Raw genomic sequence first — 15,703 nt, 5'->3', positions numbered from 1 at the left:
ACTGTAGCGATGCGTAGAAAGTTCACCCACAAAACTTGCTACAATCTGAGAGGGGGAATGGGAGGGTCTGTAGACATATTACATATATTGAAAAGACGGTTTTTACTAGCGTCACTAGACCATACAAAGCCTTTTAACTTCGTTAAATTGCCCAACGCCGGGATATTCATTGATTCCTACTGACATATCTTGGAAACTGTTTGGCGAGGGGACGGGAGGCACTATGGTTCCAGGTCCGTTCCAGGTTCAATGAACCACAAGAAAATGCCGCCTCGATTTCTAAGCCAAATAGGCGATGTTTTTAAATTCCCCTTCTGAAGGCCTTTGCACGGGTTACAAGATTGCCAACAACGTTTATCGTGTTCCTTAGGTCCCCCTTAACACTTCTAAACTAGTCGGCAAAAATCTTCACGAAAATCCCACGGGAATACGATTGCTCCCAGACTATAAAGGCAAACAGAATTTGTCCTACCTAGATTAAACACGGTTATGTACGGCAAGCTCTCGTTGCGATACCTTGGTCATAAACTATGGGGTAACCTCCCCAGTAAGGAGAGACAATCACATGCAAGCAATCTAAAAGCTTTTAAAACGCAAATAAGAAGGCGTGATCTATCGAGTTTTCTAAAAGATGGATGCAAGACCTGCTAACTATGCAACTTTTAGTTTCCCTTTTTGATCCTGTAAATGGATATTGTTATGCCTCGTCCCCAGGCGTCCTCGTCCTTGGTCGTGCACGGTTCGCTTGGTGTTGTGGGACTGACGTGCACGGTTCGCTTGGCGTTCTGGGCCTGATGCGGACGGGGAAGCGGCTCGCTCCCTAACCATCAATCCCCGCGCTCCCTGTTTTCCCGCCTTACCGCCTCAACGTCCGGCCAATCGGCGCCTGGGGACGAGGCAGGATATTGTTATAGTTTCCCGTGTGCAGTTGAAACTCGATAGCTCAAACCCTCAATAACTCGAACCTTTTTTAATTTCCCCTTATCGGTATTTTCTTACTACTTTTACCCTCGATAACTCGAACTCCCGATAATTCGAACCTTTTTTCGATTTCCCTTGAAGGTTCGAGTTATCGGGATTCATCTGAATGTTAGTGTCATATATAGTTATTTTTATTCTTAGTTGGATGTTCCCTATTAGCTAAGAGTTCTCCACCTGCTAGATACTTTTAGACGGCACATTTACAAAGTTCATTCATTCATTTCTCCACAGCTTTAAACATCACTGCAAGAGAGCCGCCTATCGTCAGCACTACCAAACGGCCGCCACGAAAATGTAACATGAGGCCTTCAAAAATTCCATTAATAGGTTTGTTGTCAGTTTCTATTTGTTAGTTATATTTTGATCTCCTTTTACTTCCTTTTGTTATTCATTTCATTCTCGTTGCCTTCATTTGCATTATTACTCGTTAGGGACCGTTCATTTTTTATGGGGTAGGGGGGGGGGGGGCTGGTGGGATTTGATAGATAGTCACTGTTATATATGATGACCCCCCCTTTTTCAACGAAAATTTTTACCTGACCCCCCCTCGAAATCCAAATTTTTTTCCGATGACTCCCTCCCCCCCAAAAAAGGAAAAAACAACAATAATGAAGTGAAATTAAAATATATCGAGCCTTGTGACTAAAGAATGTATCAGTGTACAAAAATCACATCCCCAAATAGCTGGCATTGCCTCAACTGTTTATTATGGATGCCGTCTGTTAATATGGGTTCTCTGCATTTGTAACCAATAAGCTGTTGGGTTGAGTTAATGGCGTTTGGTACATAACAAAGTAGGGGGGTCCGGGGGCATGCTCCCTCGGGAAAATTTTGATTTTCAGAACCTCAGGAATGTCATTTTGGGCATTTTGGCAAGATTTTTTTTTCTTACAGAAGCCTCTTTACAACACTTAAAAGTATAATTATTTTTAGTGACCCCCCCTAACAGACCATATTTTTTTGGCTGGCCCCCCCTTTGAAGCCAATTTTTTTTGGATGGCCCCCCCCTCAAATCCCACCAGCCCCCCTACCTCGTCCCTTATCATCAGTAATTTTCACCGGTTGTTAACACCATCTTTCAAATTCTCTTTACTTTGCCTCAGTTTTTTCCACGCAATCCACGTGCACGAACCCATATGGTGCTATCTCCAAACTTAGAAAAATCTTCGCCAATGGGAAACAGTTTTTCTTCGTGCATATAAGTTTCAGCGCAAAGTTAAACCGGTGGGGGGGGGGGGGTGGAAAATGCCCGCGCTGATTTCCAACCTGTGAGAGAACCAAGCTCTCAAGCAATTATTGCTTAAAAATTATCGGGTAACATTTTTAACTTTCATCTCTAAGTGAATAATTAACTCAACTAGTGTTTCATTTGCCCTCTTACTCAGCACAACAGTTTTTTTTAACTTGAAATAATGGGCTCTCTTGATTCAAAGAAATCATAACAAGGAGGCAAAGCGTGGCCGAGTGGTTTAGGGCGCTGGTGTTGTAATCCGGAGGTCACCGGTTCAATGCCTGCCCTTGCCACTAGCTGGATTTGTTTCTCGGTTTTCCCGAGTTCAAATCCTCGACCACGCTTTGTATATAGCCAACTGGTCTGCCTCCTGCCAGTTGGGATTTTTAACCTTGTTATGTTCATTTATAAATTATTTGTTTCCTCTGTTTCAGTGGCATGCCTGTAAACTAGCTATCTCGTTGAGATATGAAGCTAAGTGCGTGACCACTATAAACACATATTTATTTTTTATTATTTTATTTTTATAACAGAGATACGTTAACTGTTTGTATTTTCGCAGACGACTCTCCACCGAAATTCAAAAATCCATTCAAAAACCGCAACCGTTTTATGGAATACGTTGAAGGTCAACAGATCAAGCTCAAATGCCATGCACAAGGGGCGCAACCCCTCAACGTGACGTGGCTGAAAAACGGCAAACCATTGAGCCGAGCTGGTCGGGCGCACTTGAGATCCAAAGCCTGGGTTTTAAATTTCGCTGCATTAACTTTCAACGACGCTGGCACCTATACTTGCATAGTGAGGAATGCGTTTTGCAGTATCCAGAGGATTTTTGACGTCAAAGTTGTTGGTGAGTTATAGTTAACGGCTATAATCTATTTCAAAATGTGATTATTTTGATTTATGTACAATATAATTAGTCTAGAAACACATGTTTGAAAAAACCGCAAGTGTGGTCATGCAATTCGAGCAAGTTCAAAAGCATTGACCTTTGCCTCTAACTAATTTTTGGATAAAACACGCAGAGAAATGGTCCCCAGCCTTGCTCCAAGCCCTTTGACTTTGAAAGACGTTGGTGGGACAACATCTAAGTTTTTCACCGCTATTAAATTCGAAAACGAAATAGGCGACTGTTAGCCAAGAAACTTTCTTGATGCGTGTTACCGAAATTGTCAGAATGTGATACTTGTCTTTTGACTACGTCCCGGTGAAACAATAATGTTGTCCGCGTTTCTACCGAGCTGATGTTCGAGTGAATGACAACAGACGTGGAGGCGAGGTTTTCTGAAAAGCTCTTTTTTTATAGTTTTCTTTTTATGAAATAAATAACTCGGATAACTCGAACAACCCCGCTTACTCGAACTAACTTCCATTTCCCTTGGATTTGAACTCACTTTTCAGTCATTTTTACTCGGTTAATTCGAACTCGGATAACTCGAAAACCCCGCTAACTCGAACTAAATTTCGTTTCCCTTGATCAAAATTTGAGTCAAATTTACCCCGATAACTCGAATTCCGGTTCTTGCCACTCGCCACGGTTGCCCATTGATTAGAGCAACGAACAGATCATGTATTTAACAGCCTTTTCCACTCTTATCATAAGAATTTATGATCGTGTTAGAGTTTCTGAAGAGATACGTTTAATTGGCACTGTACTGTATACTAAAGTGCTGAAAAATCAGTAATCTATCAATTATCAACTTGGCATATTAAATATTCAATCTACCCCGATAACTCGAAACCCCGCTAACTCGAACTGTTTTTCGTTTCCCTTCAGAGTTCGAGTTACCGGGGTTCTACTGTAGTTGCAAGTTTCGTGTTTCATTCTGATCGGTTCATTGGACTATTTCAGTGGGGAGCGTGGTGATTGGTTAGAATTGGCTACAAGTAGATGGGATACTTTAGACTAGCCTGCGAACAGGCTCCCGAGTGGGGTTTCAGCGAGCGAAGCGAGTGGGGTTTCGCGAGCAAAGCGAGCGGAAGAGCGGGGTATGAAGGGGGGGGGGGGGGTACGGGGCCCCCGCTCTTCCGCTCGCTTCGCTCGCGTTCGCCGACTCGGAAGCCTGTTCGCAGGCTAACTTTAGACTGGCATTCGCCACTTTTGTCTTACTTGATTTCTCCATCTCCTACGCTTGCTTTCGTGCGTAAACACTTTGCATGGCATGGCATGTTGGGTTTATTCCATCTTTTGAGTGTAGTAAATCCCACCGGATAGAAAGTCCTACAAACACTTATATAACTGCACTTAGAAATTCAATTGAATTTCATTTTTTTTATTTTTCCGTCTTGTAGGGCCCCCGGAACTGATTACACCAATAAAGCCACGATACAGAGTCAAAGAAGGAGAAACCGTCACGTTACGGTGTAAGTTCTCTGGAACCGACGATTCAGCAGACAACAGGACTCTAACGGCGTGGCGAAAGTTACCGGAAGGTCACTATATCACAGACAAGTATGAGCGGTTTAAGATGCGGAATAGGAGATATCTAAGAATCAGAAAATTGAAGCTAGAAGACCAGGGGATCTACGTTTGTATTGCATATAATCATTTGGGGAAAATAAAACGAGAAATACAGCATATTGTCCAAGGTAAGGCAAGTAAAGTACAAACATTGACTAAGTACTAGTATGAGATATTATTTATCCTTCGCCGCACGAAAGACTTTGTGCAAAGGTGGTTAAGGCCGTCTTTGCCACACCTTTGATTGCAGCAAGACCATCTTTGATTGGTCAAAGATGTTACACCTTTGGCGTTCACCAAAGACGTGACAAAGGTGCCATAAGATGTGACTTTTTTTTGACTCGTGTCAAAGATACCTACTTTTCGTGCAGTGAGCGCTTGTACCACAGTAGAACCACCTCGTTATTATGACCACTTTTTTGACCAGAAGAAAATGCTTTCTGGAACAGGCTACCACAGCATAGCCAACAGCACCAAATATATATAAGGCTTAATAGCTTTCATCTAAATGGCACAAACTAGGGTTTTACACACTGGATAAAAAGTTATAACTGCCCTTTTTTAGTATAATGAACATTACCGACACAAAAGTATTTTCTTTAAAGCTTTCATTGAATTTAAATGGTCACTTTAAGGATTGTAGAATAGCCATTTACGTTTTCAATGGTTCACTTGTTTGTTACTTTGTCTCTGTTAATTTTATGTGTTTATTTTTCTGTTAATTTTATATGTGTTTGTTTTTCACGTGGGAGGCGCGGTGGCCTAATGGTTAGCGCGCTCGCCTCCGAGTCGAACGGCCAGGGTTCGAGGCCTGGCCGGGGCGCTGCGTTGTGTTCTTGGGCAAGACACTTTACTCTCATAGTGCCTCTCTCCACCCAGGTGTATAAATGGGTACCGGCGAATTTACTGCTGGGAGGTAACCCTGCGGCATCCCATCAAGGGGGGAGTAGCAATACTCCTAGTCGCTTAATGCTACGGAAACCGGGATAAGCTCCGGCCTGTATGGGCCACTAAGCTCGAAGCAGACTTAACTTTTACTTACTTGTTTTTCACAGCGTCCAACAGTAGCAGTATAAGAACACCGGCGAGAAAGCCGGCAGTCACCAAACCAATTCCATCAACATCAGGTAATCATTTGTATGAACTGTTCTGTCCTTAGTCAATAGCCTTAGTGTTTTCAAAATTGTTGCCTTGTATACAGCAAAATGAATACTCTGTTTTTGTCCCCACTTAGGCAGTAACGATAACACATTCACCTTTGAATTAACGCAACAAAGCTTGAGAAAAGTCGCGCACACTATCACGATTGTTTTTTTACCCTTCTGATTTGCTGAAGAAAACAGCTTATTGGTCAGGACACATTGCACGAGTTTTTCTAACCAATCAGAGAACTCAGGAAACTCAAAATGAACGCAAATGGCATGCTTCCTGCATGATGGTCCATCGAAAACCTCTTTAAGAAATGTGTAAAGTAAATCATACCAACTTTACTTTAACAGAAGACTGCAAGATAAATTTATTCTCGTCTATAAGGTTAGAAACAACTTGTGTCTCAGGACGATCTGTAATCAGTCGTTTTTAAGCTTGTAACCATTCTTATCAATAAAGTCAAACAGACTTTGCCCTACCTGGACTTAACACAGTTACTTACGGCAAGCTCTCGTTGCGATACCTAAAACGCAAATAAGAAGGCGTGAGCTATCGAGCTTCTAAAAGATTGATGCAAGGTTAGGACTGCCACCTATACAAATCTTCGGGTTTTTTGATCCCGTAAATAGATATTGTTATAGTTTTTTTCGACTTTTTCGCTTGTTTAAAAGCAAGAAAAAGAGAATAGTGGACAAGTTGTTCTATCTCGAACCACATTCTTGTCTACTCTCAAGGGACTGTTTTAATTTCTCAAGGGAATATTTAATTTCTCAAGGGATTACTTTCCGCTGTGGGTGATCAAAGCGTCACTCAATAAAAACGTGACTTGCAAAATTTACAAATGTTATATAACATTTTTAAAACGTGACTAGCCCAAATCATACATCACATGTCAGCTTTCTTATCTCAACGCACGTGTTTCTGAAAGGCGATCTATAAAAAGCTTTGCGGCCAATGTGCACATGATTTCAGGCGGTGCTGTAGTCTTGATAACGTTACAAATTTACCCTATACTTTACGACTGACAAATATAACATTTCCTCCGCGAAGATAGGAAATTGCAGAAGCCCATCAACTAAACTACAAAACAACTGTAATGATAAGTTCGAAGAACAATGCACAGGATAAACCTTCGACTCATACTTCGTGCAAAAAAGTCGATATCTCGAAGAGATCTTTGATTATATGGTAATGGTCCCTTTTTCTTCTGCCAGTACTGAACTTAAAGGAAGGAAGCACCAATGGTACGGCTACAAGTTTTTACCAGCGGTAAGTGCGTTAAACTCTCTGAAAAATATCGATAGTGCTTACAGTATGACACTTCTTTTTATATTTTTTTTGAAACAGTTTCCAGCACTCTAAGGTGACTTTGAAACCGTTCCGAGGAAGTTTTTTAACTTTGCAAAAAGTCATATACTAATATGCTGATCATTACTTATGCGGTGTTTCGTTTTCACACGGCATTACGCGAACGCAACTACAAGCACAAGAAAAGGAAACATTTTGATCTTTGTGCTTGTGCTTGCGTCGAGGCTGTTTTCACGGTGAAATAACTAGAGGATATTACACGGTGGCGAGAAGATATGAATTTTATGTTCGAGTGGCAAAGACAATATCGCACGAGTGAGCGTAGTGAACGAGTGAGAAATTGTTTTTGCCACGAGAACAGCCCTCACGAGAACATAAAATTCATATCTATCTGCAGGGGGGATAGAAACGAGGTCTGGGACCGAATAGCGATGCTCTCACAACTTGCAACGCGATCAATTCGCGATGTAGTCATGCACCTATCAATGTTAAGCCGTTGGGGAGGAGGCCGGGAATAGGCGGGGGATTTGACAGCAGTTGTTGGCCCGTGGTGGGGACTTTTGACCGTTTTAATGGACTTTCTTACAACATTTTATTGAAGTAAAGTGACTCTTTTGAACATCCACACATGCCCTGGGGTTGGGCATTTGATCAGAAAGTCTCAGCTAAGTTCAAATGCCGGCCTATGCCCGGCCTCCCCCCTCCAGCAGCTTAACATGGATACGTGCATCAGCGGTTTTTGGACGATGATGCAACAGGCAATCTTTTCTCGCGAAATGGAAGCTATGGCAATCACGACTACCATGCCGTGGAATCACTTATTATAAAGGGGTTCAATTCCCTTAACAAAAAATCTAAAAGCACAGTGTTTCTCCGAAAATTTCGCCATCGTCGTGTACTTATAAGAGCCCTGTTGCCACCAAAAACCTTTCCGGAGAAATTTTCGCTGCTTCAAAGACAAAACTTAGAAAACCTTTTTTTTACTACTATAAAAAAATAATCGAACTCTCCCACTGGTCCCATGTTGTTCACAAAGAAAGGAGCTGCTCATGCGCCTTAGAGACATCCGCTGACTACCGCCCCGATGATTGCTTTGCAAGTTGTGAGAGCATCGCTCAGATTTCATATAAGAGAATGTATGGGAAGTTGCTTCCCCCTCCCCTCCCGGTGTAATGTTCTTTTTGTTATTTAGACAAAAACAACAGAAGTGTCGAAAGCACATCCCTTCAATTTGTAAACTCTTGCACTTCAGCGGCTGGAATTTCTTAAATATCTCTCCTTCAGTCCACTTTGCAAGAAATTCCTTGACTTGTTTAGAGTCATGCAAAGTTTCCTTCTTCATGTTTGTATTTTTTTGCTCCTTAGTGAACGATTTTACGTCGGCTTCATTGAACTTAACTTCTCTATCTCTCACTATCTTGCAACCGTGCAGTGGCGCGAAATGACGTCATCGATATCCTCACTAGTGAGGATATGGAAAATACGCCACTACGGTCCCGGATGTAATTTCGTATGAATTTTATCAGTGGTCTATTTTCCAGTAAAACACTCGCGTCTATATAATAAGAGCTGTAATGCTTGCGTCTGTGCTTGCGCTTGTGCTTGCTTAAAATTTACGACGTCTGCCCATGTTTGCCCAATAAAAACACTCGTTCTGGATTACCCCGCGTCTGAGCATGAGATTTGTAACTAGTAAATATCGTGTTCCTATGCTTGCGCTTATGCTTATGTTGACGTTTGTTTTTACTTGGCACAAACTACTTATGCTTGCGCTTACGTTTGCGCTTGTGCTTGCATCGCTAGTGAAAACCAGGCTTAAGTCACTTAACGCTAAAATAAAGGGTGTTTTAACAGATTATACTGTTGCTATGGTAACCAGTGATGTCAAGAAAACAACCACAACTTGTTTGTCAATGATTGGGCATTTGTTCGATACCATTATTATAGCAGCAACCGATAAGGATTTGCTAGCATTGATCCATCAAAGCAAAAAAGTTGGAAAGTGCTGGAAACTGTTGTCAGCATCCTTAAGCCACTAAACGTTCATTTTTACGCCTTACCTTAATATTGTTAGCGGCTACTAATTTTAGCGATTTTAGCGAGTTAGGCGAAAATCGCTAAATTAGTACTCGCTAAAATTTGTATCGGTCAACTTTAATACCCGTTAAATTTAAGTTCCCCCCTCTCATCCCAAAGAAAGAAAAACAAAATTTAACATGGATTCTTTTAAAAATAGATGCCAGTAACTTTGTTCTTTTCGGCCTTGCAAATGTTCGTTCAATTTCAAGTGACTTTGTTCTTTTACTGAACATTTATTTCCATATTAGCCATATGTTTATTAAAAACTGGTTGACACGATATCACTATTTTTGAAAAAAATAAGGAAAATCGCTAAATTAAATAGTCGCTAAATCCTGCTCAGGAAAAATCGCTAAAATTAGTAGCCGCTAAAAATAGTAACCTTAAGGTAATTTTTAATTCAGGAAGTTTAGTGGCTAGCCACACGGCACTCACATGGTTGGTCGGTCCATCATCTGTAAACATTTTTTGCAACTCCGCTGACCAGCGGATATAACAGGAGAAAGAGTGAAGCAAGGCGGCCTTTTTCTGCGGCCTTATAAATTTAAAGACGTGCGCACGTAATTCATGCACGTAATTCAACGCCATGCCACGTCATACTTTGAGCGCGCGCGCTGAGTAAAATTTCTAAGAACATTTAGGTTGGGTTGCCGCTCCGCTAGCTTCGCTTGCAATTTGCTCTCTTAAATGGTCGGTGACCCCTACTTTTTTCTTAACGGATCACTTTTGTTAATTAATATCTACCTTTTGCGAGAAAATGAAAAAAATCTATCGAGTGAAAGTTTGATTTTTTTTGTCACACTGCTTCCTTTTTGCCGTACGACAGTTTCAAATGCGTTTTTCCAGGGTTAAATTTTACAAAAAAGATGGCAAAACTAAGAATTATTTACGCAACAGACGCACTTCTACAAAATGTGACTAGGCCGGCATTTGAACTTAGCTGAGACTTTCTGATCAAATGCCCAACCCCAGGGCATGTGTGGATGTTCAAGAGTCACTTAACTTCAATAAAATGTTGTAAGCACTCAAGGAAGTGACGATAGCACTCAAGAAGTAGGCAGAAACACTGGGGTGGAAAGGGAACTCATTTCGGAGGTGATATGCTAGTAAAATGACTGTGGTGAAAAGGGAACTCATTTCGGAGGTGATATGCTAGTAAAATGACTGCGGCGAAAAGGAACTCATTTCGGAGGTGGTATGCTAGTCAAATGACTGCGGTGAAAAGGAAACACATTTCAGAGGTGGTATATATGCTAGTCAAATGACTGCGGTGAAAAGGGAACTCATTGCGGAGGTGATATGCTAGTAAAATGACTGTGGTGAAAAGGAAACTCATTTTGCAGGTGATATGCTCGTAAAATGACTGCGGTGAAAAGAGAACTTTTTTTTTTTTTTTTTTTTTTTTTTTTTTTTTTTAATATTTTTAATTTCTTGCCATACAAACATACAGTACAAAATTACAAAGAAAAAAGAAACACTACTTACAATTTAAACATTACTTACAGTCCTAACGCTACTTACTTACACTAATACAATACTTACTTACACTACAACAATAAATTATTACAAGCTTAACATTACTTACTACAAACAAGCGCACGTTAAAAAATAAACAAGGTATATTATGCTATGGAGAGCAGAAGAAAAAAGAGACATGCAAAGCAAACACCAGCTTTCTAAACAAAAGGTCAAAAAGCAGGTTTCGAAAAAATAGAGTGACCTAAAATATTTTCGGTTGAGTTTTTTAAAAGGTAGAGTGGAAAAAGGAAATAGTCTAACTTAATACAGGAATAAAGATATTCCATTTTCTGTAATGTTGAGCAAGTGTACCTTTTTTCCTGGCAATGTAAAATTCTAATTTAAGAGTAGCTCTTAATTTAGCCTTAAAAACTGGTAAAGAGGGTTTAATCTTATCAAGCTTACACCTATAAATAAAATATTTTCCAAGAAGAAGAATATGGTTAACTACCATAAAGTCTGTATCGATATCAAACTTACCAAACAAAACATCGGTGAGAGAAAAATTTAAAACTTCATTCTTATGGATGGCCAACCACGACAATACCTCTTTCCAGAATACCTCGCTTGCTTTACAAAGAAACAATAAATGCTCGAGGGATTCATCTTCAGAGTAACAGAAAGCACATAATGGCGAGTCTACAATCTTAAATTTATAAAGTCTGTCATTTGTATACACAATATGGTTTAGTAATTTGTACTGAAAAGCTCTTAACTTTGTATCCAAAGTAACACTAAACGCTAGAGAATAGATTTTCTTCCAATCGACGGAGAGATTTGGATAGTCATTTTTAAATTTCTTTTGGGCAGTAGGAGGAATTACTTTACGAGAAAGAAACTCTTCATAAACTATTTTGGAGGGAATGTTAGAAATATCCAACATTTCCCCCTTTATTGGCACTTCAAAAGAATTTGCAGGGCAGGAGTATGGTTCACGGTATATACTCTCACCCTTGATAATGGAGCGCCATTCCTTTGGAGTGGCACTGACTACTCCCATTAAAAGGAAAAATTGACTAGGTGATAGTTTTGACCTGAGAACTTTATCACTTTCCAGAAACGTATTGTCTTTAGAGACTAAATCTCCGATTTTGCTTATCCCACAGTTTATGCGGAAAAAGGCATGATATAAAGATTTACCTTCACATAGAATGTTTTTATTATTCCACAAGTATTGGTTCATAACATCCCCGTACGAAACCACTTCTTTACTTGAAAGAGTTGACCACGCAGCAAGACAATCTTTGTAAAACTCGGGTAAAAAAAATTAGCCTGCGAGCAGGCTCTCTATTCGGGGGCAACGTGAATATTGAACTGCACGAGCGCCGAAGGCGCGATCCCGCGAGTGCCGAAGCGGGCACGCGGAGGGAGAGCCTGCACGCGCGCCATTGAATTTCAAATCCGGCCCCTCAAAATGTGACAACTTGTTGACAACTCGCTACGCTTCCGGTGTCAATATATCGATCGAACGCTCGCGCGTTTATTTCGAAAAAAGTTGTAAACAAAGAGAGTGAATGTTACAGTATCTGCAAGTGTACATTTTTGGTAAAATATGGAACTGGTAAATCGGTTCGCATGTAAACGGAAAATTTATTTCAAGCGTCAAATCGCGATGGGAGCCGCGGACAAGTGATGACAGATGTACGAACAAATTGAAAAACAATTCGCAATATTGTCTAGTTTGTCCAGCCGTGTGTGCGATTCCTGTCCCAAAAAAATCAGAAAATCGAACCTAACTAGTGAGCATCACTCTGCGAACGGCATTTGTAAAGCTGCTTTATTCTTCTGCGCGTTTCGTCCGACTATCGCGGACTTCTCAGCCGATGCAAATATTAACTGCGAACTGACGCTCGTAACGCCGGTTAAACCTCGCAAAGCAACACAGTTCAACCCATCGATTGTCCCTCCTTCAACTGGTCCCGGGCACCTGGTCTTCAATTATGCTGGAAAGTGGGCATATTACTAAAACGATAGTGTCTGAGAGTCGCTCGTAAACTTTCTTCTCCACCATTGCCACTGCAAACAGTTGAAATACATGTATGAAGCAATTGCCGTAACCGGTTTGCATAACCGCAAAAACATCTCGTCCTTCTAGAAGATAATGTACCGCATCTTCCTGTTCTTGTTTTAAGTTAAGGAGATCGTTAGAATCAAGCGAAAGTTTCCAAAATGCTTCATGAACGCTGCTGAACGAACTCGCGTGCCTATTCACGACATTCACGGACGCCGGCCGTAGTTGATTTGAGCCTGTCATTTTTGACCAATTAGAGTGCTGCGTTCGTGGACGAACGCGCCGGATTTGAAATTCAATGGCGTGCGTGCAGCCTCTCAATTTTAATCGCGGGCTCGCTTCGCTCGCCGACTCGCGCCTTCGGCACTCGCGGGATCGCGCCTTCGGCGCTCGAAGAGTTCAATATTCACGTTGCCCCCAAATGGAGAGCCTGCTCGCAGGCTATGCGGTGATATGCAAGTCACTTCCTTGCGTGCTTTATAACAGAACAAAGCACGGCCAAGGCTTTTTTATTTGTTAAATAAACATTGTGGGTTCTATTAAACCGCTGATTATCTACAATTGTCACGCATGTTTCCTCATTTCTGCTTTTTTTATTCAAGACAACTCGGATTAATATTAATCGCATTAATATTAATCATTTATAATTTATTGTATCAAGGAAATGTTTGAATCACCTGCTGCTCATATATATTCAAGGTATGAAAACCAAACGTAAAACTTGGTGAAAAAAAAATTCGAAGAGCTCTTTGATTTACTAATTATTCAGCGCAAAAGTTAAGTTGATTTTTCTGTTCAGGAAACTCAGGACACGCTCAGTATGGAATGGTACGGTGGCCCATTATAAGGGACGCACTACAAACCTAAAAAAACACAAATTACAAAAATATACTACTGCAAACTAAATCAAATACACTACGAATACAAATTAAACCAGCATCGCCAATGGAAAATCGAATGTACTCCTACAATAAAGTGAAACGCTACACACCGAATAAAAAAGTTTGAACTACAACCTTCTTTAAATGCCAATGTCGGCAGTGAGAGGTTGTTACTTTATTAACCAAAATGTAAATATTAAGTTACTGCTGTAGATCAATTGTCACAGTCTCGATTCCAGACCCCTTTCATACAATATATAAATAGTTGCCAAAAATTTTAACGGTCATACTTTTGAAAATGTATGTAGCTTAGCATACGAAACGTCAAGTTTATAAAAATGCGATTTTTCATAATGTTTATCACCGCTGTTTGTGTTATATTTTTAATCAAGTTACGATGGCCTAAAACCAAGAGTCTATAAAAAAGTTTAACTTTTTGTGCCTTAGCTTTTTGTTTGCGGTGATTTTTTTTTAGCTTGATTTGGAGTGTGCGGTTAACTTTTTTTTCGGTGTGTAGGATAGCCTGCGTGGCCGGCGCTTCGCGCTCGAACTCGAACTCCCCTTCTCCTTCCCCTTTGAACGCCGTCCACGCAGGCTATGTGTAGGAGTGCATTCGATTTTCCATTGGCGATGCTGGTTTAAATTTATTCGTAGTGTATTTGATTTAGTTTGCAGTAGTATATTTTTGTAATTTGTGCTTTTAAGGTTTGTAGCGCTGTCCCTAATGGGCCACTGTAGAATGGAAAATTAAAATCACCTTACAATCAAAAATAACCTTCTAGAACAAACAATCGTGTTAAGCACGCGTTTGACAGAATCACTTTAATTATAATTCATACATTAATAATAATAATAAAAAAATAATAATAATAATAACAAAAAAATGCAAGGATTTATTATGCGCCATTTCATGAAAAAGAAAAAAAAATTTAAAAAAAATCTAATTTACAAGTAGCTTAATGAATGGCACGATTCAATGAAGCTTTAAAAGCTGATAAAATAAAATCTTATCTAATGCATTAGTATTTAGTACGTAATTTTATTGCTCATCCGTTTGGTCTAATGCCGCGGACACCAATCTCTCGAAGCTCCAAACATTTCAGAATTCGCAGCCCGGATCATTAGTGGTACTAGAAAATTTGATCACATTTTCCCCATCCTAAAAGACCTACGCTGGATACCAGTTAAATTGGAGCTGTATTTCCGTAATGATGCTTGTCTTTAGGTATATGATTGGTTCCGCTTTCTCATATCTTTTATCGCAGTTCACAAAACGAGGGGAAGTAAGTGTTCGAGGGAAAAGCCACCTCTAAAGATGATTCGTGATGGGAGTTCGCTGTTTTTATAAGCAGTGACTCGGGCTACGATCGACTCCCTACAACTGAGTAGTTGTCCGAAGAACTTCGCACAACGAGTTTACATTTCCTCCGTGTGAACTTAAGTTTCCAGTCCAAAATCTTCTGCATGGTATTCTTACCCGGGTTATAAACAACCTCCATTTTGGTTTAGCGTTCATACTTAGTAATAAATTCAAAATGGCGCAGAAATAGAAGGCGAAGCAAACCAACGAAAAAAAAATAAGCATTTTGGTTTGCCCTCGCCTCATATTTTGCGTACCCATAATGCAACAAAACTTGCTACGCAGGTACGCAAAATCTTTGATTCGTTCTTCTTGCCTTCACAGGACACCCACGAGATCACAGAGCAACCACATGGTAGTTAGGACGCCTGCTCCTGCGTCAAACGATGTAGATCTACTAGTTACGATAATGTTAATTACTCTGGTATTGGTTGTTACACTCATAACGATGACCGCTCTTATAATGTTCTGGCGTAAGCGAAGGCGTAGGCCTCCCCCATCAAGTAAGTTTTAACTTATATTAAACTGCTACTATGATCAAATTTTCACCCCTTGTAACTTCAGGCGTATCAAAGAGAATTCCACAAAAGATTTTAAATGGCGTTTTCCGTTTTCAAATATCTGTTTTAGTTCCGGAGATATTTAGGCTTAAAAATTTTGTAAAATATGCAAAATAAGGGACTGGTGACTTCATCTACTCAACTCAATTTTATGTCAAGTA

The 15,703-nt window shown here is 40.3% G+C and overlaps 1 protein-coding gene across 1 annotated transcript in view; it reads left to right on the top strand.

Moving 5' to 3' along the window:
• The window catches only part of LOC144638179 (uncharacterized), a 33,154-nt gene that overhangs the window by 15,375 nt on the left and 2,076 nt on the right, over positions 1-15,703 (top strand). Inside the window, exons 3-5 of the mRNA XM_078497375.1 lie at positions 5,732-5,803; positions 7,040-7,094; positions 15,307-15,485. Coding sequence (XP_078353501.1) covers positions 5,732-5,803; positions 7,040-7,094; positions 15,307-15,485 — 306 coding nt within the window. The remainder of the gene's footprint in view (positions 1-5,731; positions 5,804-7,039; positions 7,095-15,306; positions 15,486-15,703) is intronic.

Source organism: Oculina patagonica, chromosome 14 (genome assembly GCF_052425735.1).
Source record: "Oculina patagonica isolate OP01 chromosome 14, crgOcupat, whole genome shotgun sequence".
Taxonomy (NCBI): domain Eukaryota; kingdom Metazoa; phylum Cnidaria; class Anthozoa; order Scleractinia; family Oculinidae; genus Oculina; species Oculina patagonica.
The sequence above is the reverse complement of the archived record's forward strand: the minus strand, read 5'-3'. Positions and strand labels throughout refer to the sequence as shown.